We start from the raw sequence: 26,925 nt of genomic DNA on the forward strand, positions 1-26,925 counted from the left end.
CATATTTCATCTTTACTTAGTACATGTAGAGTTACTTCTTGTCAACATTTCTAAATAATAAATGTCCTGTGACACACATAAATTGTTGAATTGATTTCAAAATGATGATAAATTTGACAAGAAACAGGGGTAATCACTTGCTGTGTCAAATGTTCGCTACGTCGATTTACAAATGGCTAATCAATAAAGAAAGAAAGTATAAGTTATTCCATGTTTCAAATTTGTGGGGGCACGGTGGCCTAACATTATGGGCTCGAACTCATAATCACAAGGTTACAGGTTCAAACCTCTCTTCCAGGTGTATGGCAAGGTAAACAGTCTCACTGTGCTGGAGGGGTGGCAGAAACCACCCCCACCCCCAACAACATTATTAACAGAATAGTAGTCGCTTCAAAAGAGAGATGGACACTCCGGCCTGTAAAATATGAACCGTTATAGTTACTTTACCAACATTGTAAAACTCTTTTGACAACGAACTGTTGAAACATGAGAATTGTTGACTATGTGCTACGTACCCTTATCATTGCATTTCCTTTGCGTGGTCCCAAACCACATACAAACTGTACCAAGCTGGATGTATGAGCGTGAGTTATGGAGCGGTTGAGATCGACTCCCACCTCATTCACTCTGTAGATGAATTCCTGATACAATGCATCACGAAGATCATCTTTGTTCACTACATCCTGTTAAATAGGAGAATCAAACAAAGATATATTAGAATTGTGGGGACATTAAGGTTGCGCACAGGGGCGTAGCTAGCTTTCTTTGTCAGGAAAGCTGGGGCAAAATAAATATTTCTGGGACAACTAGAGAGACTGTACAAAAAAAGGCTTTATTGGGACAATGAGTGTGCGTAGCATGCAAAAACGTTTATATTGGCACAACGTGCGCACATAAAGCAACATTTTTTTGTATTTTACACTACTTTGGACCATGATCGGAGTGAATTTTTGAAGAAAACAGGCTTCTTGTCCCTTTTCTTTTCATCCCTGATGTTTCCTTTCATTTTTAGTCAGATGGGCACTTTTCTCTTTCATTTTTTGTCAGGAGGCACTCCTCCCTACCCCACTGGCTATGCTACTGGCTGCACAACCATGCTGGGTCCAAGAGAAGAAATGAGGCACTTCCCACAATGCATTTCTGCTACTCAGTCTGACCTATAGCCTATTTAGCCATCACCCCTTGGTACCTGCTTACTCAGCATGGCTGGTTTAGCAGTGTGTACAGTCTTCAAATTAATTTTTTGACCCTGGGGTGCACTTTTGCACTCAATTTGTAAAGTTGTGGTGTAATTTCATCTGACGCAGAGCAATTTGAAGTGCAGTCTCAAACAATCACATAAAGTTAGAACAATGTGGTATCACAATTTTGCACTACACTTTTAAAGTTGTATCGCAACAGGCAAATTTTGGGGTGCAAATTGCATTGTGATAGGGGTTATTTCAAACGGTGAGTGTCTATTAATAATAAAATGTGACGGTTTCTGTAACTTGTTAGAACTTTAATACCCTATACTCTACATAATATGAACAAAACATCTTCATAATGTTTTAAAAACATTAGTGTGTGTGTTTACTGGGTACTACCATGGTTATAAATATGGCCACAGTTCTTTATCATAAGATAACTGACCTGCATGGGATGAAACTGCAAATTCATCAAGTCATCATCGGCATTGCACATTCTAGAAAGTTCTACCAGCGGTTCCTGAAGACGACGCGCTATGGAGATGGCTTGTCTCAACAGGGGTGGATACTCACGGTATTCAGTCTGTAAAACAAATTGAATAATTAACTAGATGTAAAATTGAGGTCTTACATGGTTTACCTTGCTCATAATAAGAGGACTTATATTTCAGATTTAATCTCCAGAATTCAGCATTGTTCATTTCTAAAACTAGACATATATAATGGAGGCATTACATGATCTGCCTTGCTCATAATTCGCCGTCATAGTGAGTACCGTATTGTTTGTAATAAACGCTCCCCCTCTAATAAACGCCCCCCTCCAATTTTTCTGTAAAAATTGACAAAAATGCAAACATTTCCATGCCATATCGTGTAGGTAAGCTTAAAACTTGCATCAGTCATGTCAGTCACGATCGCTAATTTGCATGGAAAAAACCTATTTTGACTCAATTCCCATCCATTTCATTGCCTAATTATGGTAAAATTTCACTAATTCCATGCATTTTACAGCCTTACAGGTGTAATTTTGTTGTATTTCCCACTTAAATTGTAATTTTCAGTGGGCGCCGCCATCTTGTATGGTCGTAAATCCCTCCTTTTAACAGGAGCACCATCGGAAATTGAACCCGATTTTTAAGCTTTTTTCATTGACAATTCACTTCCAATAAACGCCCCCCTTTTGGAAAAATGCAACGCCCCCGGGGCGTTTATTACAAACAATACGGTATATCATAAGTTATTTACTGGTTCATGCTTGGGTTTGCACACAAATTAGCGACCCATTGACTTTGTGTTGTGATCATTTTGATCATGATTCCAAACACAGCGTGAAGCAGTTAACCTGTCAATGATTGATTTTGGCGTCACACTATAATGGCGAATAAGAGGACTTGTATTTTCAGATTTTTACTCTTGAGTTCAACACAGTTCAACTTTAGAACTAGAGATATGAAATTGAAGTATTGCATGGTTTGCCTTGCTCATAATAATTTCAGACCTGTCTATCGATTATGTCAAAGTTTGGGTTGCACAACTTGAGCTTTTTTTAGTAAAGTTAATTTTTTATTACTTCCGTGGTCCGAGCTGTCCGCCTAGCGTAGACGAGCGTGCACACAGAAGAAATTACTACGCACCACGCCGACAACCAATGGTTCAACTGGCTTGTTGTCAAGTGCGTTGATCAGCCAATCAGCGTGATTGTTTATTTCTTCTGTGTGTACGCTCGACTATGCTTGGCGCACAGCTCGGTACCACGGAAGTAATAAAAAATTAACTTTAGTTGGATTAGTTGGCACTAAAGGTTGTGACTACAATGACTATGATGACCTTTAAAGGTCAAAATCTAAATAACAATTCATATAGATAGTCAGCGATCACAAGGTCAAAGTCAAAATTTCAGACTATTGCTAACATTCTCCGCTTTAACTATAGTCTTACACCTAATTCTGCATACCTCAGCTTGTTTTGAATTCTGGTAAATGACAGCACAGTTGCTGTCCATCAGCTGCACGTTGATTGGCGCCATCTGTTGCTCTTGTTCTAAGTCTTGAATGCATTGTTTGATGTCTTCGATAACTCTCAACGTCATTCTGCAGAGGAAAGGGTTAAGTATGAGATATAATCAAATTTTAGTGTCAAAGTTCACTATAGATCTTTCCAAATCAAGATCGGAAAAAACACACTATTTATTCAGTAAGCTAGGGGATCAAATTGGTGCACAATGAATCAAGCGGAATCAAATACTCTTTTGAGTGAAAATACAACATATTTAGCAGTCATCACAGAGAAATATTTTCTAAAGGTATTGTACTAACACTTCTACTATTTGGAACTTCACAATGTGACAGTAAAAGAAAGAAAAATTAAAGTGTTTGTCGTCTGCGGCACATTTGCTTTGGTCTTTGTGTGGTCTTCGCAATATAAATATTAATCTCTAGCACAAGCCAACCCAGCGCTTGACCGTGTCTTTCACACAGATTTGTGTTCAGACGTAATACTTGCGTTTGTGTCAGCGTCGATGACCCGGACTTGTAAACGGGGTCATCCATAACGAACTTTGGAAAACTTTGATATGAAAAGGTCTATTAAACCTCTATTAAAATCACAGGTGAACTTTTGTAGAGGATGAGTTTTTGTACCCAACACATTCAAAGGTCATTCCATTAATGTATAAACATATTGGGGTTAAAGAACTGTGCCTTGACAGATGAGCATGTTAGATATCTTAGTGCAGACTACCAGACCCATAAGGAGTCAAGCCAGTTATGATGTCGTCTGCATCACATTCTGTCGTATCTCAAAAGGCTGCCTTGGGTGATTGTCTTTATTATTGTTGTCATCTAATTATGATGAAATACACTGTAAAATTAACTTCTCAAGTCCATTCATAAAAGAAAGAAACATGCTCAAATATAACAAGATAATGCAAGTGTATAAGAGGTCTGACAATCTGAGAGTGGCATCACTAATTATAATGAAAATTGACAAACAATTCATTAACTAGGTTTACCCCAGTCAGTCCATACATACCTGGTCTCTGATGCTACTACTATGACATGAGGCTTCTTATTAGTGATGAAATTCTTGATTGCTTCAACGTCTGCTTCCTTCAGCTCTCTATCTCTTTGCCAGTGGGCGGTGCGTCGTCTCAAGAAGTGAGGAAGACGCAGGAAATCAGACACCTCTCCATCTCCATCAAGGAGAGCACAGAATGTGGCCAATTCCCTGTAACAAAAAGCAGCAGATAGATTGCAATGCTTCATATCATTCATACATAAATTCTAGACAGTTCATTTGCTGCCATTCAACTTTCATCTTTAGCCACATTGTGAAACACTACAGGCCAGTAATTTGTGACCCGATCTGATCCACTCAGACCAAAGTCGGAAATTTTGGAATTGAGTTGCTACCATTACTAAAACTAGCTCAGTATCTACACTTACGGATGTTGAATTCCCAGGTCTCTTGAATACTTAGTTGCAAAGTTATGACCCTTATGTCCATTTTCTGAACCTCTTATATGTCCATTTTCTTATGTTTTTTGTTGTTGTTTTTCTATTCAATTTTTGTCTATATCTCATTTTCTGATTGAATCAGATCTGGTCACATATGGTTTGATATCTTCTGGGTGTTTTTCCATTGTGACGGATGGTAGTAGCAAATTTTCTAAAGTGGCTAAGTGGCTAAAATTTTCCACTGCATAAAATATCCAAGAAAGAGAACACAGCCCAGAGAAAAAAGAAAGCCCTGAATAAAGCATTAAGAGCTCAAAATCACAGCTTAGAGCGGCGGTTCCGAAACTGTGGGTCATAACCCTTTTGGGCGTCCCAAGCCATTTGAATTTCATACACGCTCTAAGAAAGATTCACCCAGAATCTTTAACAGAGGGAGGGCAAGTTTCAAATAGAGTTGCTTATTCCATTTGAAATTCACAGGGGTTGTATGGATTTTAAATGGGACACAGCCCATTGCCACTTACATATCAGAAGGAACCGCTACTCCCATGACCCTGAGGCCAACAGGCCCGCCTCCATCCAGGTATTCATCATCGTCATCATCCTCCATCTGCTGATCAGCCTGGTATGGCATCACCTTCAACCACTCAAACAGTTTCCTGCAGCATAACTGTAATCAAGCAATATCAATCAATCAAGAGTTAATCAATCAATCATATCACAATGCTTTCCAAAAATAAGAAATTTGAATTTTTATCTTTTAAATAAATATGATGATTCTCTCATGCTTTCTACATATACTGTAAATTGACAGTTACATTAATTTTGACCTTCCATGATTATCTATAAAGGATGGTATGAAAGGCAAGAAAAGAGCACGGTGGTCAAGCGGAACAGGCTCCGACTCATAATCGGAAGGTTAAGGATTCGAGCTCCGGCGACGTGTTGTGCCCTTGGGTAAGGCACTTTATCTCAATTACTCTTCTCCACTCATGTGTATAAATGGGTACCGACATTCTTAAATGCTGGGAAGGTAACAGACTCGCTGTGGATGAGGTGTGGTGATCCCCACCCCCACAGCAACATTTAACAGTTGAGTCTGGCCTAATCGCTAACTAAAGAGAGATGGGCACCGAAGGTTGCGGATTCGAGCTCGGCGACGCCAACGTGTTGTGCCCTTGGGTAAGGCACTTTATCTCAATTACTCTTCTCCACTCATGTGTATAAATGGGTACTGGCATTCTTAAATGCTGGGAAGGTAACAGAATCGCTGTGGATGAGGTGTGGTGATCCCCCCCCACAGCAACATTTCACAGTTGAGTTTGGCCTAATCGCTAACGAAAGAGAGATGGGCACTCCGTCCTGTAAAATACAGGTTCTTTACCCTTTTTTATGAAAGGCGAATTGATGGTGCTATTTGATACCTGTTAGTTCACTGATCAGAACTAGCAGGTAATTGAGTGTGCTCTCATACTCACAAGTAAAATCTTTTTGGTTCTAAAAGGTCATTTTGTAACAAAGATTTATTCATTAATGGCACTGTAATGGTGGCATTGTTATCTTAGAGTATAGCCAGATTATATACACACAAGCTGAATACAAGAGGATCTTTGGAGGAGCCTTGGGACATACCAAATTAACATTAACAATACCATCAAGACTTCCTACCTTGCTAATACCATCTTTGGCTTCTTGTGTCAGCTTTGACTTGATCTCCTTGGTAAACTCCTTATAGAGCACACTATTCAGTGCAATCTCTATAGCTGCTGATCTCTCTTTGTTCCATGCTTGCACATTACTACTGAACTCATCACGATAGTACAGTTGCTTGATTTCCTCAAAGTAACTTGTGCTCTGAAAACTGGAGCTATAAAAGATATCAAAAGGTAGTATGGTGCAGATTAGTTGATATCTAAGTTTTGAGTTCAGCCAATATAGCTTAGATTTTCATTTCATTGGTTTGTTCTTTTTTGTCCCTGTCCTTCGGAAAAATTATGCCACCACAAAATGCCACACAAAACGTCTAACTAAACATGCATTACATGAACTTGGGGTGTCCTTTACGTCAACAAAATTGCAATAGCTTAACCAGAACGACCCTAAAAAAGGCCTGACCCTAGACTTTGTTCATTTTGGCCCCCATAAATTTTGTGTTATAGTGCTAGAAACAATCAAGATGACTGTGCCCAGTTTGAGTAGCAATACAACATTTAAATTACCATCATTTTGTACAAAAGATATGCCTCACATGAAATAACTTTCATTTTTTATAAAGTAAATAATTTTTATACTCCCAACTTATTTCCTTTAATTACTGCGTTGTCTTTTTAAAGACATTTTTGTTACGCCTTACCTGCTATCTTCCTCCATATCCAGGCTGATTGTCACCTTGATGAGCCGATCACTCTCAGCTTGCAGTAATCTCAGGAACTGATCTCCAAGTAGATCTTTCACTTGTTTATTCTTCAGGTATTTGCTGCCAAAGCACGGGTGAGCTTCATCAATTTCCTGTGAAAAATTTAATCATATGTGCACACCTGAATTGTCAAGTATCGGAAACTAAATAACATGTCATCCATGACACATTATTTTGCTTTCCGAAACTTTTGTTTACCATCATGCATTTGAAGTCAAAAACATGTATTTTGATTTTATACTTTATTTGTTACAAAAGATCTGAAGAAATTTAAAAGTTCTGTTCATTCCAAATGGGAAAATACAAACAAGGAAGTGTTAATTGGGGTATTCCAGTTGCAATCCATACACCCCTATGGAAGACATGTAGCCCCATTTGAAATTCACACTCCCTGTATGGAATATTAAGCTCATGTCTTCCATAGGGGGTGTACGGGTTTCAACTGGAATAGCCCAATAGTGTGGGGTATAAATTTGTATAACGTCATTGGGTAGGGAAAAAATTACTATGTACATGTGGCCCTTGAACATGTTTAAAACAAAACTGCCATGAGTTTACATACGTAGATTTTGCTGAAACATGTTGTTCAGGGGCCAATAACACAAAGGAGGTTTTTCCTGCCCAACGATGATAATGCACATTACCTCCAGATATCTGATCTGAAAGAAACACTCCGCCCTTATTATATTTCCTTGGCACTTAGTTTGCCTATCTAGTGTGTGTAAGTTCATAAATATAAAAGAAGGGTCCTGATTGGCCCATTGAATCACATCATGAAATTAGGCACCTCATTATGCAACATCACATGACCATGGCATGACATATCAGCACCTCATTTCATTGAACAAGCCACACAACATTCTGTGACCATAGCGTGAGCTGGGTCTTTTAACAAGGTAATCAGGGCACACACTTGTCGGCAGGTGCAGAGGTACCTTGTGGAAAACTAGTCATATCATCAAATTCAGGCTATAAAAGGGAAAAATACTACCCATATATGAAGAGCTTATTTCCAAACCGTGATTTACCTGTGCGATATTGCTATGGGTTATGATGCTATAGGTATTATAATTTCAGTTGGATGCACCATTACAAAGCAAAAAGTTGATGGACGCACAGTAACAATACCGTGAGGCCTTTGATTCCCAAACGAGAACAATAGTCTGCATATTGTTAACCAGCATTGTAGGGGTAAATAATGGCTTGTTGATGGTACAACTCATTGTTGCTAATGTCAAACTTGTCGAAGTATAAATTGTGATTGTATCACACAAGTAAATGAGAAAGTTGTGGTTGTGAACACGGTTTAGAAATAAGCTATTCATATGTCAAATTTCCCAACCATACCTTAATTCCTTTCTTGGTTGGTTTCACACATATCTTGGCTCTCTCGAGAATGTCTGCCTCACACACTGTCTAACAAGAGGTTCGTGAGCTAGTTGAACGCCACCATATACCGCGCTGCCCTCAGTACTGCCTCAGGTGTGTTGAATTTTCTGCAAGGGAAAACAAAAAATCCAAAAACAATGAGTAAATGGGGCTCACTGACTGAATGTCTAAATTTAGATGTTCATAATTTGAACATTTTGACACCAATAATAATAAGGGCATTCAAAGGTCGTAATTGGTGGAAGCACCTCACAAGATGATATTTTAATGAAACTAAGTCTTGTACTTGACAGCACATGTATACATATCCATCTACGTGCATCATTGGAAATTTGACCTATTTTGACCTTAATCCACAAATGGGCAGTAATGTCAGCATTTTCACTTTTGAAATATTAGCCAGGCAAATTCCAATTTCTTGTTTGCAAGGCAGTGGGAAATTCTATGTTTTTCTATTTAGAGAATAAAGGTATTGTTTTTAGCCACTGGAGTGCATCTATCGTCTCATATAACACGGGCGACATCATTATTTTAAGTAAAACAACGAGGTGAAGGTTTTACGCCAAAAATAATGATGTCGCCCGTGTTATATGAGCCGATAGATGCACAACAGCGGCTAAAAACAATACCTTTATTCTCATTCTTAAACCCTTCAATTCAAATAAAAATATTATACAAGTTTTAACCTAATTAAATCCTACATTTTGCAAGGAATTATATGAGACGATAGATGCACAACAGCGGCTAAAAACAGGAACGTTCTCAAGTGTTTAAGAATGTTTTTTGTAAGGTTCAATGAACCACATCTCAAAACTAGCTCTGCCAACATTACGGGCCTCGTGCATTAGATGCATAAACATCCCGGTATGTGTGCATTATTTTGTACAATTTCACTCCACCAAGAGATACACATATATTAACCTATAATTATATTTTGCTGTAGCATTTCTTATCACCCAAATAGTGCTCCAAACACGCCTCTGTTGTTAGAATTACAGATCTAATTCTCACTAGCTTACATGTTGGCCTATATATTTTGCCTGCTACTTACCAAGATATGTATTCCTTGGCTGCCTCTAGAGGCTCATCTGGGTACTGTTCTGGATCATAACACCCGTAGTTGTCACGCCTCTATTATTAGAATTACAGAACTGATTCTCACTAACTTGCACATCAGTATTTTGCCTCCTACTCACCTAGATATGTATTCCTTGGCTGCCTCTAGAGGCTCATCCGGGTACTGTTCTGGATCATAACGCCCATAGTTGTCACGCAGATTCTCAGCAAACTGCTCTGGTGTCAAACCAAACTTCTTGGCTAAACCATCTGTGCATTTGAAAATAATAATACAGACGAAGGATCAGAGATATAAGTGGGGAACAGATTTATTTCCTGAAAATATACCTGTCCCTTGACCAGGTGGCTGAAAGCTGGCAAATGGCGTTCGGTGTGAGTCTGGGGAACAGGTATGACAGTGGTTAAAGCCTGGCATATTTTTATTGCCCTTTTTACCAAAATGCCTTGCTTTCTTTAAAATATGTCATCATGGAAAATTTCCTATGAACTCATCTTTTTCACAAGACATAGAATAGTACCTTATGGCAGACATGACCTTAATCTTCCAAACAGGGAGTGTGAATTTCAAATGGGATTACCTAAATGGAGGACTCCATTTAAAATCTACACTCCTTGCATGGGAGATTAAAGTCTTCCATAGGGTCTATGGATTTTAACTGGAATAGCCCAGTTAGATATCTAGTCTCAAAATAATAATTGATGTAAATGAGTGACCCTTTCCTTCCCTCCTACAACCTATCACTGATTACAGCAAAATCCTATAAAAATGTGTACATGTAAAAATTACTCAAAAGTTGGTGATAAGTCAATATTTTTCATCTAAAAAAGTGGCAAAAAACAAAGAAAACCGAGTGTTGATAAATACGGAGCGCCATTCAAGTAAGTATAGCTACAAGTGACCATGCAGACAGACTTCCGCAAGAATTACCAAAATGTGACGTTTGACCCTTATTAGGTTGTTTTCAGTCTTACCACTTGCAGGGTATGTTAGCACACCCATTCTCTTTGGTTTTTTAGATGTTCTGATCTAGCGATTTAACAGCAATTCACTTACCTAACCCTGCTTCCTGGCAGATGGTATAGAGTGACTTTCTCGTTGCCTGCTTGATCTCATGACTGGTCCCTTCTTCCTCTTCATCGTCCGTAATCTCCAATTCTTCCTCCTCCTCGGTTTCCACTTCCTCTTCGATTTCTTCTTCCACTTCCTCCTCCGAGTCCTCCATCTCTCCTTCCTCCTTGCCGTCGTCATTTTTCTCTTTGTCTTCATCGTCTTTCTCTTTGATTTCCCCATCTTCTTTGTCCTTGTCTTCATCCATGATTTCACCATCTTCCTTTTCCTTTTCTTCTACCTCCCCTTCCTCCATCTTCTCTTCGGGATTTTTTTCTTCATCTTTCTTTTCCCCATCTTCTTCTTCCTCCTTTTTCTCTCCATCTTCATTTTCTTTGTCTACTTTTTCACCATCATCCTCTTTCTCCCCTTCATCCATCTTCTCATCGTCATTCTTCTCCTCATCTTTCTTCTCTTCATCATCTTCCTTTTCCTTTTCTTCCTCTTGCTTTTCTTCCTCTGGTTTGTCCTCTTCCTTCTTCTGCTTCTTTCTCTTCACCAAGATGGTCTTTCTGATAGTTTTCATGACCTTTTTCTTGTTGATTACGATCTTTATTTTTTTAGGTTTTTGTTTGGGCATGTTGTGCATCTTGGGCAGGTCTCGGCCATAGTACAGAAGGAAGTGGAGGTAGACATCTTTCAGTTTCTCCATCGTGTCAACATCATTCAACCTACACACAAAAAAGGTTAAAGTAGACAATGTTAACCTCAATTTCAAAGTTCTCACAGAGCTATTAAAGGAGCCAGGGTTTTAAAAAATACCTGTCAATCAAACTAAGAAACGATTTGTTTGCAAGTGGTCAAATCGGTTAAACAGCATGCCTTAATGTTAACTTTGCACCTCAAACATACAAACCATCTCAAAAGTTAGGTCTCAGTAATAGAAAATTTGTAATTGTAATATCAAAGTCCGGAGCTTTACCAACTGAGCTAATGGGGTTGAAACACACATTTGTAGGTTTACTTGTTCATATATAAATTCTATGTGTATCAATGATTTGCTCAAAATCCTTTATACTTTTGTGGATGGGGCTCTTCATGTTTGCATGTTTTAAAAGCGCTTGATAGTAAGAACAAATGTTGACTATCGAGTTTTTGCGGTATTGAACAATATTTTGGCTGGGAGTATGTGATAGTAAAATAGAGATGTTTTGTAAAGGTGACGGTACTAACACTGGCTTGTGTGTATACACAATGTTGAATATAATAACCGAGTGCTAAGATCAATGAATTTGACTAGAGGGGAGGTACTACACCAGGGTTCCACTGGTGGGTCATGTGATCCGATTTTGAGGTAGAGGTGGTCAGAATGCTGCTCTACACCTACCTGTCCAAGTCAGCTTCAGTGAGAGTTCTTAAGCTTTCTGGTAGAGGCTCATCGGTATCCGTGTTGATCTGGTCAAACTGGTACGCTTGCATCTTCTCAAATAACTTCTTCAAATTCTCTTTGCGATTTTTCAGTTGGCACCACTAAATAAACAATCAATGTCAAAATATGCAAGTTTAGATTACATTATAACATTAAGTGTGTAACTCATTTAGTTTGTGAATCTTTATATTTAAATTGTTCTTACCAGATTGAAACAGACATGTAACAAGTCAATAACAAAACTGTAAATTAGTGGCTTAAACATGTGTGTAAGAATGACAGCAAAAGAATTAAGGTACCAGTTATTTTCACCCCTGTATCCTACACAAAGACAAATATCTCATAATTAGAACAGGCAGCCAATAGCTGCATCTTTTAGCTCAGATTAAAGACCCTATTTGTCAACATTCCCTGTGCATGGCTGATTAAAATCATGCCTTCCATAGGGGATGTCTGAATTTCAACTGGATTATCTCAATATAATTTACACCCTACCTTTTCATCCCAATGGTAGACTTTATACAAATCATTGAAATTCAGCTCAGGTTCAACATATTCTTTCCTATAAAAGGCAATGAACGGCACCTGTGTGGATATAATGGAACAAAAATAACCAAATCTGTTATTATTATCTGCCAATTTAAAGTCATATATTGTAACATTTCCATAAAAAGAATTGTGTTGTTTTCCCACAAAATGTTAGTTTCACTGTCAGATATGTACCCTTTTAATTTTGACCTGAACAGATGAGGGAATACAAAGAAAATTGCCATTTGATTCCAGCGCATGTCACAATTGAGTGTCACACTGTTGACCATGACCAAGATTGGTCCTTTCGATGTGTTATGACCTTCCTGCACGCCATGTGTTATGTACATCGCATACGCATTTGACTAGCATTTCTATCGTAATAATTAAAAAACATACACCATGTTTTATTAAAAATCTCAGATTTTGTCACAGCTACAATACCGCAAGCCTTGATTTTTGCAGGGTATCTTAGTTTACTTAAAGGATGACCCTGCCAATCACAACATTATGCCCTATATGTTAGAAAAATAATTATCAAGCACGAATCACATGGTTTTATTTTAAATAAACTCATATTGACCATAAAAATGAATAAAAACAGCCGGCTCTCAACACACGATTTTCAAAATTCCCATGCTGAAATTATCCAGTGCAATGACGTCATGGTTATTTGTGCTCAATTGTTGTCAGCAACCATTGTATTACTGGGACATGATTGCACTCGACAATCTCGGCACCCGGGAATTTTTAATATCGTGTGTTGAGAGACGGCTGTTTTGATTCGTTTTTATGGTCAATATGAATTTGTTTAAAATAAAACCATGTGATTCGTGCTTGATAATTATTTTTCTATCAATCGTGTAAAAATCAGAATTTTGAATAACATGAGGGTGTCCTCTTCAGAAAATGTTTCAATATGGCTTTAATACAACATAGCCATGTTATTTTCAGTACTCACACTTAATTATCCTAAACTAAAACTTGTAAAATTATTCTGTTTTTATAAATCCAAAAAGTGTTAATTATGCCAAGAAAATAGTAAATGCACAAAACAGCATTTAAAGCCATATTTGGTATCTTGATATGTGCAAATGATTTTATTGCATTGGTTCCCTTTAAATATCTATGTACTGTACATGTTTATTTGCTACAAGATAAATATGACTGTTAACACCTACCTCAAAATGTTGGTTACGCATAAAATGTAGGGCTTCCCTAATCTTGTTCTTGGTGCGTGGTGGTTTCCTCTCGTATAGAGCAGCACCATATCCACCATCTCCTTGATCTGAGAACTCCTACAAAGAAAACACCCAATTTACATGTCATTATTCAACCAAAACTGACAGTAGACCATATATTGCCGATGATTACAAACATGAGGCCCCCTCCGGGTAAAATATTAAAGGGGCATGGTCTGATTTTCATATCCTGTTTTCTATCACTGAGGTCAGAAAAAAACCCATTTTTCCCAATTTTGAATTGTATTGCTCCCACCGTTTTGATATGAGAAGGAAAAAATGGTTATAACGTTACACCATAGAATAGTACATACACTTCCTATGTGGTTACCATAATTCAATGCATTTTTGTTCACACCATCTAAACGAAACATATCTTTGGCGTCAAGTTATATTGGAGCACTAAGAAAAATATTGACTTTCTTCTGATACCGAAATAAAATAGGGAATGAGCTGTCGATCAGGTCACTGACCTTTAATCTGCAGTATATAAATATATTTGACAAAAAAAATTTGACCAAAAAAAATTTCCATGACCAGCTACAGATAACTGAATAGATTCACAGTAACTTTATTTTAGGTCTGAACTGAAAGTTCAAACAACCCATAAACTATTAGATTTGATTATTTTACCTGATTGGAGATGGTAGGCGTCAGGAATGCTTGGTGATAGATCCAATCTGCTTCTTCTTCTAATTCAGCATTGTCAGCTTCTGTGACTGGCACACGACGTAACTAAAAATACACACATCACAAGAGTTATATACAGGGTATCCCAGAATATTCTATACCATATTTGGAATAATATATAGTCAACAGTATATCTAATTTTAAGAAGTGCAATACCATGGCACACATGTCTCCTACATATTTTGTGACCTTCATGGAAATAGCTTGATTCGTTTTGGCTTGACATTGATATTACTAAATGAGGACGAAAACAGCATTTGTGTAATTTAGGCAAAGGCATCATAACACATGGATGCTTTATCGCCATTGTCCACCCATACTGCGCAATATACATTCTTTTATAGAAAATACACCAGATGTAGAACTTACAACGCTAATTAATTCTTGATATGGGATTAAGTGAAACATTTCAATATGACTTCAGATATTTAGGAGAAAAAACATACTTATTATGTGATTTTTACCACAACTATTACCCAAAAATGTCATTATTAGAGGATATAACTTCCTCAAGGATCCTCCACAGTAAATTTAAATCTTCTCCCTTACGTAGCTGTGGGTTTGCTAATATACTGTGGACATAAATACCTGCTGCGCGCTGAGGACAAACCTCTATACTGTTATGACAAATCCATCTCTGCCAGAATTTAAAATGATGAAACTCACACACCGCAATAATTTGCTTCAAAACTGCTGCCACAGAAAGACTAGTATAAGGTCACTCAAGCGTAACAAATCCTTTATTCCATACAAGGATTACTTCTTAACATCATAAATTTTAGTATTTAGTATTAATGGGATATTCCAGTTGAAATCCATCCACCCCCTATGGAAGACATAAAATTAATCTCGCACACAGGGGTGGTGTAGATTTCAAATGTAGTCACAGGTAAACCCATTTGAAATTCACACTCCCCTGTGTGGAAGATTAAGGTCATGTCTTCCACAGGGGGTATATGAATTTCCACTGGAATTTCCACTGGATATATTTGATAGAAAAGACCTATCAATATTTCTGAGAATCGTTTTAACTCAATCATAGCTTCTGATTACACAGTACCTCAACATGATTTTAGTATATGACATACAAATCAGGAATTTGGTGTGAAAAAAAGATGGCATATTTTGAAGCAAATTTCAACTCTGTGTTTGCATATCTGTTTGAATCCATTACCACTACTTACCATGAACCTTTCTGGCACATCTGCTGTTCTTACTTCATTGTCGAAATCAGTGAAGTGACCTCTCTCCAGCTCACTGGGTTCAAACACCTAAAAATAACAATAACAAGTTTAATTTATCAGTATAGACAAATCCAAATCCACGCATTCCTACACCTGACTAGCAGCCTTTAGTTGGGTAGCCGTCGGCTACAATGCACCCAAAATGTGAAATGATTCGACCTTGGCGGAAATTTTAAACTGCATTCCATCACCCGTTTTACACCTTCCGTGAAAACACAGGTAACCAAAAGAATGATTAAAGTTTACAACACAATAGGCCCTATAGTTCCCTTTGGCAAAACACACAGCTTCTACATGGTCTATTCGCTGTTGAAGTGACATAATAATCGGATTAACAAAAGGACTATGTATGAATAGATGCAACGGGATTACCTGCGGAATTATCTCTATTGTATATATTATTCTATTAACCCTCCTCGTCCTTGCATCTTCTCTAGGTGTTAGGCGGCTTTTATTTGCACAATGGGCGCTCAAAACACCAGGTTGGTGCTAGCGGCTACCCAAAGATGGCCGACCAAATCCTGACCATGACTTGGCTCGTTGGATTCGTCTATAAGTTGACAAGCAAGTTTGTAATTTTGTAAAATTACATTTATTTTCCGAACTCACTTTTATTAATTTCTAAATCACTGGTCAGCAGAATGATATTTTCACAATAATTAGATTGCAAGCCAAGACATAACAGAATGCACAGTCCACTTTATTTATACAAAAACACCTACAGGAACTCGGAGAACCATTTGAATCAGCCAAAACTTTGGCATCAGATTGTCACAAATGGAATAGAGATGATCAAAAACTCTACATGACAATTTACATGCTGCCCTTGATGATGTGTCTTATCTTAAGAATTTATGTCTTTTGCAACAACCTTGCCTGAGAATCCTGAGACATTTTGTCACTACTTTACCTCATAGATGCTCTTCTTTGATGTCTTCTTACGCCCTCGCCCTGGCCTCTTGCTCTTCCTCCTTTGTTCGCCTTCCTCCGTGTCCTCCTCTTCATCTTCATACTGCAGAAAAATAATGAGAAGAGTTAATCACATACAACTCATGAAAATTGTTCAATGTAATGTAAACTGACAAACAGTTCATTTATTGATTAATTGATTTGAAATTTCTTTATTCATGCCTTCCAATTACTTTTTGACAGGTGTGCAGCCTAAGATCAAAACCCTACCCCATTTCTAAGCAAAAATTATACTCAAAAAGGGCTAAATTTCGCTCTTTTAAGACAGTTGTTTTGAAACATGGAGCCCCATTTTGGGACAATCATTTTTAAAACATGGACCAATATCTTGGGATTCTGTGAAAAACCTACTCCCACATTAAATAATTTGTGGTGAAAAACAGACCCTTTTGGGCAGTACATCCATAAGTACTTCAATATGTCATGTCATCTGTAGAGTGATGTATCTTACCTCATCGTACTCTTCTTCCTCGGCTTCTTCATCTTCATATTGGTCTTCGTATTTGTCAAATTCCTCAAACTCAAAATCAAGACCAAAAATATCCTGAGCCTCCTGGAGTGCTCTGTAAGAAGTTAACATAACAGTGTTTTGATTGAATTTATACTTAAGTTCCAAGCATATTACTACCTCGGAATTTGCTGATGCAGACCTGCCAACCTTGGAGATCACAAAACTGTACTCTGAAACTCCAGAAGTTGTATTTTTCATTTAAAAAAAAATCATTTTCAAAAATATCATGCGTAGACAAGCTTACGTACGATGTCATACAATCCGCTGTGAGTGTGAGCGATGCTGAAAATCCACACTGCAAATTGCACATTGTGCATGATTTTCTTCTTTCAGAGACAACTTTATGAACTTCCATTTCACCAAATACTAAATTCAAGGATTGCTTCCTTTGATCTTTTTGGAATTTTGAGTTGACAAAGTCAAAGCCATATTTAAAAATACATGTTCAGATGCTCAATGCATGAATGGCGGCCATTGACGATTCTCGCAGGGTACCATGTGCTTTTGCATGTAACATTCTGATTGGTTAATATGCCTTTGTTTACATACCAATGCATCAATCACGGATGTCAACTTTTATAATCTACATTTGCAACCGTTTTGAAATGGGATTTTTGATTTTTTTCTGGACAATGGTATAAACCGTATTTACTTGGGGACAAACGTACGGCCGTGTTTTTAACAAATTCTCATTTGAAATACGAGTAAAAGACACCAGTTGGCAGACCTGTAGATAGTATTCCATCTTTCATCAGCAACAATAAGACTGTATACTGTGATATACACACCCCTTACACTGAAAACAATTATGGATTTCTCTATACTCCATAAATTAAAGCGTTAGTATGGGAGCACAAATAGCCTGCGCTCTAGCAGGACAGTGGTGCTTTGGTCCTGCTACCCTTTTGATTCTGGCTGTGCTGTCTGGTCTGTTCATTTGTAAAAAAATGTCCCCAATAGGAAGGAAAAACAAATGCACCCTCCCCCATATCATCATCAACAAATCCACTTGATATCTACCGAGTAATTGTGCTATTCTAGTTGAAATCCATACATACCATATCCACACAGGGGGGTGCAGATTTCAAATGGAATAACCTATTCAGTTAGCCACTTTAAATTCACACTCCCAGTGTGCAAGTTTAAGGTCATATCTTCCTGAAGGGTGTATGTATTTCAACTGGAATAGTCCTCGTTACATCATGTGCCTGCCTCTATACTTACGAGTCTGTGTATCTCGGTTTGTGTCCTTTCTTCTTTTTTCTAGCTATTGGTTGACCATCATCATCGACAATGAAGTCATCGGGATCTAGGAATTACACAAAGATAGCAACATAGGGGAATATGTCAACAAAACGATTTTAGTCCAGGATGAATAGCATAGAATACAATAATTTACAAACAAATGACTATTACAAATTCTGAAGGAGATTTGTTTCTTATATATATGATATAATGTCTTTTTGTTTATTTGATTGTCAGATTTTACATATCTTTTCTTTTAATAACATATAATTTTGTCTAGACAATTTTTTTACAATGCAAAAGGTGGTATATTTTGGGCAAATGGCTGATTTCGCCATTGAAGTCTACAGAGATTTTTGGAAATGTACACCTTTTTTAAAATGGCTGTATCAAAGGTGAGGTCCGGCACCCCCCTGTTTTTTTTTCCAAATTCATTTTCTACAAAATATGTCAATTCAAAAGAATTTGGTTGATACATTTTGTTAAGACAGAAAACCCTTAATACCTGATTCTTCCTCTCCAGATTCAATCTCTGCAAACTGATCATCCACTTGCTGCGATTCTTCTTGGTCTCTGTGGTGGTGGTGACGACGATGATCGCCTTCGTCTTCCTCTGCCGTTTCTTCTCCCTCGTCATCGCCGGGTTTGAAGAGATCCGCGGCGATGGCATCGCGATCATCTTCAACCTCTGCTGATGGGCCTGCATTATCCTCATCATCACTGTCATCATCCTCAATTCGTCTCAAACGACGGAACTTTTTCTGTAAGCAATAATATGTTACTACTAGTAAGTGGAAACTTACTACTTTATGATAACGTATTATTCCTGTTCATTTCTATAACATGTAAGGACACTATATGTTGATATAAAACCACCACTTCTTCTCAAAGGAAACAATAAAATGAAGTTTTAATATGGCATACATTCGCTAGCTTCAGAATCTTGCCACTTAGTACTAACAAAATATGGTTTGCATTATTTGGCAGCCATCTTTACTACGGCTTTGTTGAAATGTCTTACCCTTTCCACACGAACACCGAGATTCTCTTCAATCAGATCCAGGTCATCATCATCCAATCTATCATCCGCATCATCATCTATGCAAACAAAACGCAAAACTAAAGTTAGAATTTTTAGCATCAAAAGAATCTTATCAAAACCGTTCCAAAAATTTCCTAAATAATTATCATATGTATTAAAGAATTAGTCCAATCAAAATTCAGCACGAATGGGACCGTTGCTATTTGCAAGGTCAAAAGGGTTGATTACAGATCAGGTAATCCCCATGGCATAGCCAGGGGGCACATCCCCCCGCTCATCATGGACTGTCTGTACATCTTAGGTTCTTGGAACATGATGGTCCATGGTGAAAATTTTTTTGGGTCAACAGTCAGATCCGCCACATTATCTACTACACGAGGACATGTAACTTAAAAGGATGCGTTACACGTTTAACGCATCAGTGATGCGTGCATTTAACGTATTAACACGCATAGATCCAGCCACGTCTGGCGGCAAGATTCCATGAATATACGATAGGTGCGGTGCACCTCACAAAACCGGAATTTCTAACAGAATATGTTAGTACCAATGGTGCCGTACATAAGGTAAAATGTGCGAAGTCAATGGCCCAAACATATCAGAAACTATGCATTATTTCGATGTATTAGTGTTAAATAATGAATGTTTTGAGCAAGTTTCATGTAAATTATTAAGGTCGTCTTCAGATTTTGCTACTTTCAACTGTTGATTAGCATTGAAAAATGGAAAATTGAAGGTTGAAAATGACTTGTGTGTTATACACGTTTAACACAATTGCTAAACGTTTAACGGATCATGCGTGCGTTTAATGTTCCCATGCCTAGTAACTTACCATATGAGTGAGACCGCTTCTTCCCTCTGACGGCATCTTCATCGAAATCATAATCATCCTCAGATTTCTCCCCATCCTCCTCTTCATCATTAATCAGATCCGACACATTATCTACTACAGAGTACATGTAACTTACCATATGAATGGGAGCATTTCTTCCCTCTGACGACATCTTCATCGAAATCATAATCATCCTCAGATTTCTCCCCATCCTCCTCCTCTTCATCATTGATTAGATCCGCCACATTATCTACTACAGAGTACATGTAACTTACCATATGAATGGGAACGCTTCTTCCCTCTAACTGCATCTTCATCAGAATCATAATCATCCTCAGATTTCTCCCCATCCTCCTCCTCTTCATCATTGATCAGATCCGCCACATTATCTACTACAGAGTACATGTAACTTACCATATGAATGGGAGCGTTTCTTCCCTCTGACGGCATCTTCATCAGAATCATAGTCATCCTCAGATTTCTCCCCATCCTCCTCTTCATCATTAATCAGATCCGCCACATTATCTACTACAGAGTACATGTAACTTACCATATGAATGGGAACGCTTCTTCCCTCTAACGGCATCTTCATCAGAATCATAGTCATCCTCAGATTTCTCCCCATCCTCCTCCTCTTCATCATTGATCAGATCCGCCACATTATCTTGGTTATCCTCTGCTTAAATATTAAAATAAAACAAGAAAATTTCCCTTTCAAAATTCACATTAAATTTGATATTTCCATCTTGTATTTTCTTAAAATCTCATGTGTCAGTTCAAAGGCTGCTGATGAAATGCATTATGTCCACGTATGTAGACATAACAAATGTGACGTGTCATGTCAAAAGGAGACACTTTTGGGCAGGTTATCAATTTTGAGGTTTTTACATATATCTTAAATATAGAGATATTTTGCTCCAGAACGCCGTTTTCCCCAATGAAATCAGACATTCCTAAGCGAAGATATTTAATTCGTAAGTTATGATATTAAAAAAATGGAAATTGAGATATCGGCCTTTTAAAAATATTGTTGACAATGTTAAGAACAGGAATTACCTTGAAAAATGTCTCAAAAAATACAAGATGCCAGTTATATTCGGTCTGAAACTATCAGACAATATTTTTAACATTAATAACATCACAAATTCAAGCAACAAACCCAAATTGTGAAAAAATCACCCGGTCAGATTTTGGGCTATTTCTCCATTTACGATCCTGCCCAAAAGTGTCTCCTTTTGACATGACACGTCACAAATATCCCGACATGTCAACATGAATTTGGAGATGGGTAAGAAAAAATAGGGTCGGCGGTCCCAGGTTGTCCGAAGATATGGGAAGTGAACACTACGCATAGTAAATATTCATTATGTGAGACTAGAGTTTATATTTTCAGCCTACATGTATTTACAAGTTGATCTCAAATGACCTTTGACCTCAGCAGTCAGCATATGACCTTTAACACCACTAATAGATGAGGGTTTCCATAGTGCAACTATGACCCAAGTTTGATGTAAAATTGGATGTTATCAGCCATTGTTGACTTGTTTTGGAACTCTAATAGTGTTAAAAAAATTAACTTTTCTTTCTTTATTTTTAACTGTGTTGAGAAGAATCCCTCCTTTCTTACCCACCATTGTTGACTTGTTTTCGCACTCCTACACATCTACAGAAGAGCAATTCAAATCACACCCAAACAACACTCGAAAATGTTTTGTGCACGATTCATAGCAATCCTGGCAAATTCAAAAGACAAGGCCTGCCATATCAATCATTTTTGGCAATGAAGCTGGCAACCCTGTGTACTGCAGTTCAAGGTCACAACTCACCTTCTTCCTCCTCCTCATCACTGCTGGCTGGCTTTCCTCCTTCTTCATCCTCAGACACCTCGGCTTCACTCTCAAAGAAGTCAGACATCTTTATTCAACACACCTACAGGTGGATAATTAAAAAAAATGTTATGCTCTCTAAGATTTATATGACTCTCCCTGGGTTCAATGGGAGGGGTTTTAAGCAGAACAGATGCATGTAACATTATATTGGTTCTGTGGATGTAAAATGTTGCCTAGTGTGCATACAAAATTATGTGATATTCAGCCGATATTCAAGGAAAAACTATTAAACTACAGTGGTTCATGTAACTTTTTTTCTAAATCGACCACTGGACTGTCCTTTTTTGGCATACTTCTGTTACAGCACCCTGTTTCATGAGGCCTTTAAATTAACCTTGGGAAATCAAGTCCCGCTTATCAGGCCTGAAACTCTTTGCACATGTGTGCAGTTGGAGTAGATATGGCGCTACACACAAAGAAAGTAGGCCTACCGTAAATCTACAACTTATTTGCCCAGCAATTTGTGACCTGCTACCATGAAATCAGCGTAAAGTTGCAAGGAGTCACTTAAAACGCCCTGGCTACTGCGTTGGTGTTTACTCACCTGTTAAAGCCACTAAGTATGTCCTTTGTGAATGGGGGCACAATAATGGGCCATTCACAAAGGATAATACTACTGGCTTGTACAGGTGGTGGCAAACAAAGAACATCAACTTACATGTAGTCAGACCAAATATCTCAAAACTACATTGTACCAACTCAACAAAATGAGTATAAAGTCACGTTGACTTTACGCTGATTTTGTGGTAGCAGGTCACATTTACACACTTGATACTTGTATTTTTGAAAAATCTTTTATTAATACATCGTATGTTACTGGATGAATAAAAAACAAAAGAATTTAACCGCCATGTTACTGGATGAATTTTTAAATCTTTCTTAAAGCGATATGTACCATAATCTGACGTTTGAACAAAAATTATGCAGAAACATATTACGTTGAATGTCGCCAAATTCGCTGATCATGTTGCTCTATTCAGCCATTTTTATTTTAATATCCCGGGCCTGATTGCACGCTTACAGTGCAAGCAAGCATAGAATTGGCTAATCACGGTCTTTGGTCCCGCGGGTCGCGATCGTGTTGTTCCATTAAAATTACACTGACACTGACGCAACTATGTCTGGTTCCATACAGCAATACGCAGTATTGCTGTCTGGTAAGCAGGTACGAATAATTCCGCGTGAATTGAGACATCAGAGCAGGTCAAAGTACTATTTTAGCCTACGCATCGTATCCTACTATCACTCAAACAAGGAAATCTCTTCACGAATTCACTCACCTTGCGATCCTACATCATCAGTTCAAAACAAACATCTAAGTTTCCAAAAACAACTTTGTCATTCCTCAAAACTACAAGTAACTTCATTAATAAAAAATTGAAATCCTGCTATTAGTATTACCCGTTATTGAAAATTTTGTTCGATTTATGTCAACCAAAAGACCGCACAAGTCGAGTTCAGTTGACCAAAATGGTAGCTCCTGCCTCCTGGTCACCTCGGATATGACGTCAGTATCAAGCTGCTTATTAAATATTCATGAAACCGACCACGTGGTCACAATCGGTGGATCGGATTGGATGAAATCAACGCCACATGTTTGACCTTACAGGGGTCAAAGATATGCATATTCATGTATGAATGGCTGCTGGCTGAACAGCGATGCGGATATACATGTAGTATTCATCACCGGGACTGAGAAATGCGACATTTTCGATGTTTGTACCAGGGAATTTCAGACACGGAGACTCCGCGGAGATTTCTACAAATTCGTCCAAAGGTAACCAAAGGGTTGGGGATCGCATTTTTAACTATCACTAAATGTTTCGGAATTGAGGTCAGCTAAAAAGTAGACCATTTCGGGGACTGTAATTGGTGTGGCAGTTTGAACAGTGGGCGATTAAAGTGACCAATTTGGCTTTCAGCACAAGTGTTTGGCCTTACTCTAGTGCCGTACTATTACGCTATGTTTTGTATTCGGCGAGGATGACGATATTTACATCCTGAACTTGCAAACGGCCACAATGTGTTTTACTTGATATTTTTCACCCCTAAATAATCTTGTATAATTCCCTGCAATACCCTATATGTGATAATAACTTACTTATCTCTTGAGCACAATACTTCAAGCTTCTGGATGGGCACTGAAATGCGCAAAAAAAATCCAATTTCTTGCGCTCTCACCTTCGAAATTTCCTGCTCATCGTGAATCTTGTTTGCATGGACAACGGAAATAAATATGGCCGACCCCGCATTTAGGGTTCATCCCATTAGTCTTCAATTGCTACGCACGGTCATCGAATGAGAAATGGTCATTTCGTTCCACTATGTTTACTAGCTTCAAAATCGGGGCCGGAAGACTTAGGCTAAAACTAAATTTATACTACATCGCTAAGCGATAGCGATTTTTTTTGGGCCAATGAGGTAGACCACTTTTTGTTGCGTTGGAAAAAGTGCGTATCTCATTGGTCAAGTACTGATCGGCGATGGAGTATAAATTCAGCTAAACCGCGCATGCCCCATATATGCCAGTTTAAAAGTAAATACTCGAGCATGCGACGAGAGAAACTGCACTGAAAACGTAACTACAATAAATTGTTTTTTTTAAGGAATGTATTGACGTCGATTGTACACCCAAACCTCGTATTATATACAAGCAACAATTTGGAGTGGTTCATATAAATGCAGGTGAGACAAATTCAACAAAACAGATGTTCGCTATACAGATGTTGTATTGCGACTGATTATTCGGTCTAGCCTTACTCTAGGTATGACGCAACAGACGGTACAACCTTTCAGGATTGAGAATTAGATACAGTATTTTGGTACAGCCATGCATGCATGATTGAATCATTCATCATGGAACGACTTTTCCATTTTAAATTTTTGTGAAGAAAAAAAAAAGTTTTCAAACAGCCTTAAAAATGAATAAAAGAGCAAAATTTCTCAAACTTTGACAACTACATGTATCTTGCCCTCCTTACAAACATGCTTGTATTTTTATGTTTTTTTTAATATGTCAGAGGAGGGTAAGAATAGATATTGCTTTGTTCGTATGAATTGCAATGCATGAATGCAATGAGTGACATGACAAGGTAGGAGAATTCTGCACTCCTCAAAAAAGTGTCGGCAAATGTACTTATAAATTGCCCATTCGAAGGATAAATCAGATTGACTAACCTTTGAATTCTTAGGTATGTGTTGAGTTCCTTTTTTGTATCCTAAACGCTCTGCACGCCGAAATTTCACCCAAAATTTCAGCGTGCGTTGTTCTTCCCAATGCACAAAATGGCCAAGGATGCCAGAAGTAGTCTCCAACGCACTATTTGTCTTATATAGTAAATTACGCATTTCGTTCTCCTACTTTGAAAGACTGTAAAAAAGACTATTTAAATTACTCATTAATCTCGTTTATGCAAAATACTGGTAATTTTGTACCAGACAGTCGTTAAATTAACAGTAAATTTCAATTGAATGCATGCAAATAATTAGAAGATAAGGCAAAATAAAAAAATAAACATGTTTCACGTCCCCTCCCACTTCCTTTTTTGAGGTTTCCTCAAATATATTTTTATTTTTTGAAATTCAGTTATAACTTTTCCAAAAATATGTCTAGGAAGCTGGAATGCTTTCTATAGCCATGTTAAGATACAATAAACATTTTAGGAGGGTTTGTGATCATTGGAGGGGGGTGTAACTCTCAGAACAACAAATAAAAAAGGGCCTCCTCCTTTTTCCAGGCATTATTGTATACACTAAAACAGCTCTAAGTATGGGTATTTGTACCAATTTTGCGATAAAAAATAGAAAATAAAAAGCCCCCTCCTCCTCCTTTTTTTCGAAAACCCGGACGTGAAACATGTTTTATTTTTTACTTGGCCTAATGTATGTCGTGCATAATAGATTAAAAAGTTTCAAAAGTCAAAATGCCATTTGACTTTTCAGCTCTTTTTCCGGGCTCTTTCCTCTTTTTACGGTCAAAAGGCAATCAGAGAGAGTCAGAGAAAGAGGAAAGTATGCCTAACTTAGTATCCGGGCTTAGTATATAAGTATAAGGCCGAAATAAAGAAACACGCACACAAAAAAAAGAAGGAAATTTTGATAAATAAATGAATCTATAGGCCTATATATAGGCCGGCCTACAAATAAATAAATGCCTAAATAGATGATCAGTAGGGGCCTAATAATTAAGGCCTAACTACAGTAGCGTAGCCATGGCCGTCGGTTCATGTAAGGCCGTCGGTAGACGGAAGGCGTTGGTGGAAAAAAAATGGGTTAACAATAAGACTATTTTTTACCCAGGGTGACAGAAAAAAGGGGAGAATTGTAAAAAAAAAATGATGAAAAATTGTGAATGAAATTGAATTTTACATAAAGTTGTGCCCCCTCGGTTCCAAAATCCTGGCTACGCCACTGCCTAACTATAAATTTAATAACCAGCAGTAGGCCTACTAGTCTAAAATAATCATGACATAGCAGCATCTAAAATTACACAACCCCACTATTGCCACCAAAAATATGCGCACCCCTCCCCCTGCAACATCAATAGCATAATTCAGTTAGGCCTATAGCATGGACTTGTAAAAGTTTAATTTCATCCACCAGTTTGTAGGTCTATTTTAATACGGTAGGCCTACATTCAATAATTGCAAATGGTCTTCATTTTAAACCACACAAGACATGAAACACACGCTTGCAAGTAAATCCTCAGTGGTGTTTGAATTTAAATTTTTGGG

General features: G+C 37.8%; 1 protein-coding gene across 1 annotated transcript in view; it reads right to left on the reverse strand.

Moving 5' to 3' along the window:
* The window catches only part of LOC140164423 (transcription elongation factor SPT6-like), a 38,745-nt gene extending 13,247 nt beyond the window's left edge, over positions 1 to 25,498 (reverse strand). Inside the window, 25 exon segments of the mRNA XM_072187703.1 lie at positions 516 to 683; positions 1,633 to 1,770; positions 3,142 to 3,277; positions 4,218 to 4,412; positions 5,167 to 5,312; positions 6,311 to 6,509; positions 6,996 to 7,150; positions 8,406 to 8,452; positions 8,455 to 8,502; positions 8,505 to 8,554; positions 9,644 to 9,773; positions 10,579 to 11,303; positions 11,960 to 12,102; positions 12,497 to 12,586; positions 13,711 to 13,827; positions 14,404 to 14,505; positions 15,645 to 15,731; positions 16,615 to 16,716; positions 17,125 to 17,236; positions 18,409 to 18,493; positions 18,935 to 19,190; positions 19,451 to 19,527; positions 20,854 to 20,982; positions 22,130 to 22,232; positions 25,370 to 25,498. Of these exon segments, the coding sequence (XP_072043804.1) occupies positions 516 to 683; positions 1,633 to 1,770; positions 3,142 to 3,277; positions 4,218 to 4,412; positions 5,167 to 5,312; positions 6,311 to 6,509; positions 6,996 to 7,150; positions 8,406 to 8,452; positions 8,455 to 8,502; positions 8,505 to 8,554; positions 9,644 to 9,773; positions 10,579 to 11,303; positions 11,960 to 12,102; positions 12,497 to 12,586; positions 13,711 to 13,827; positions 14,404 to 14,505; positions 15,645 to 15,731; positions 16,615 to 16,716; positions 17,125 to 17,236; positions 18,409 to 18,493; positions 18,935 to 19,190; positions 19,451 to 19,527; positions 20,854 to 20,982; positions 22,130 to 22,217 (3,525 nt within the window). The 5' untranslated portion in view covers positions 22,218 to 22,232; positions 25,370 to 25,498.
* Between the last annotated feature and the right edge of the window lie 1,427 nt (positions 25,499 to 26,925).

Source organism: Amphiura filiformis, chromosome 11 (genome assembly GCF_039555335.1).
Source record: "Amphiura filiformis chromosome 11, Afil_fr2py, whole genome shotgun sequence".
Lineage (NCBI taxonomy): Eukaryota > Metazoa > Echinodermata > Ophiuroidea > Amphilepidida > Amphiuridae > Amphiura > Amphiura filiformis.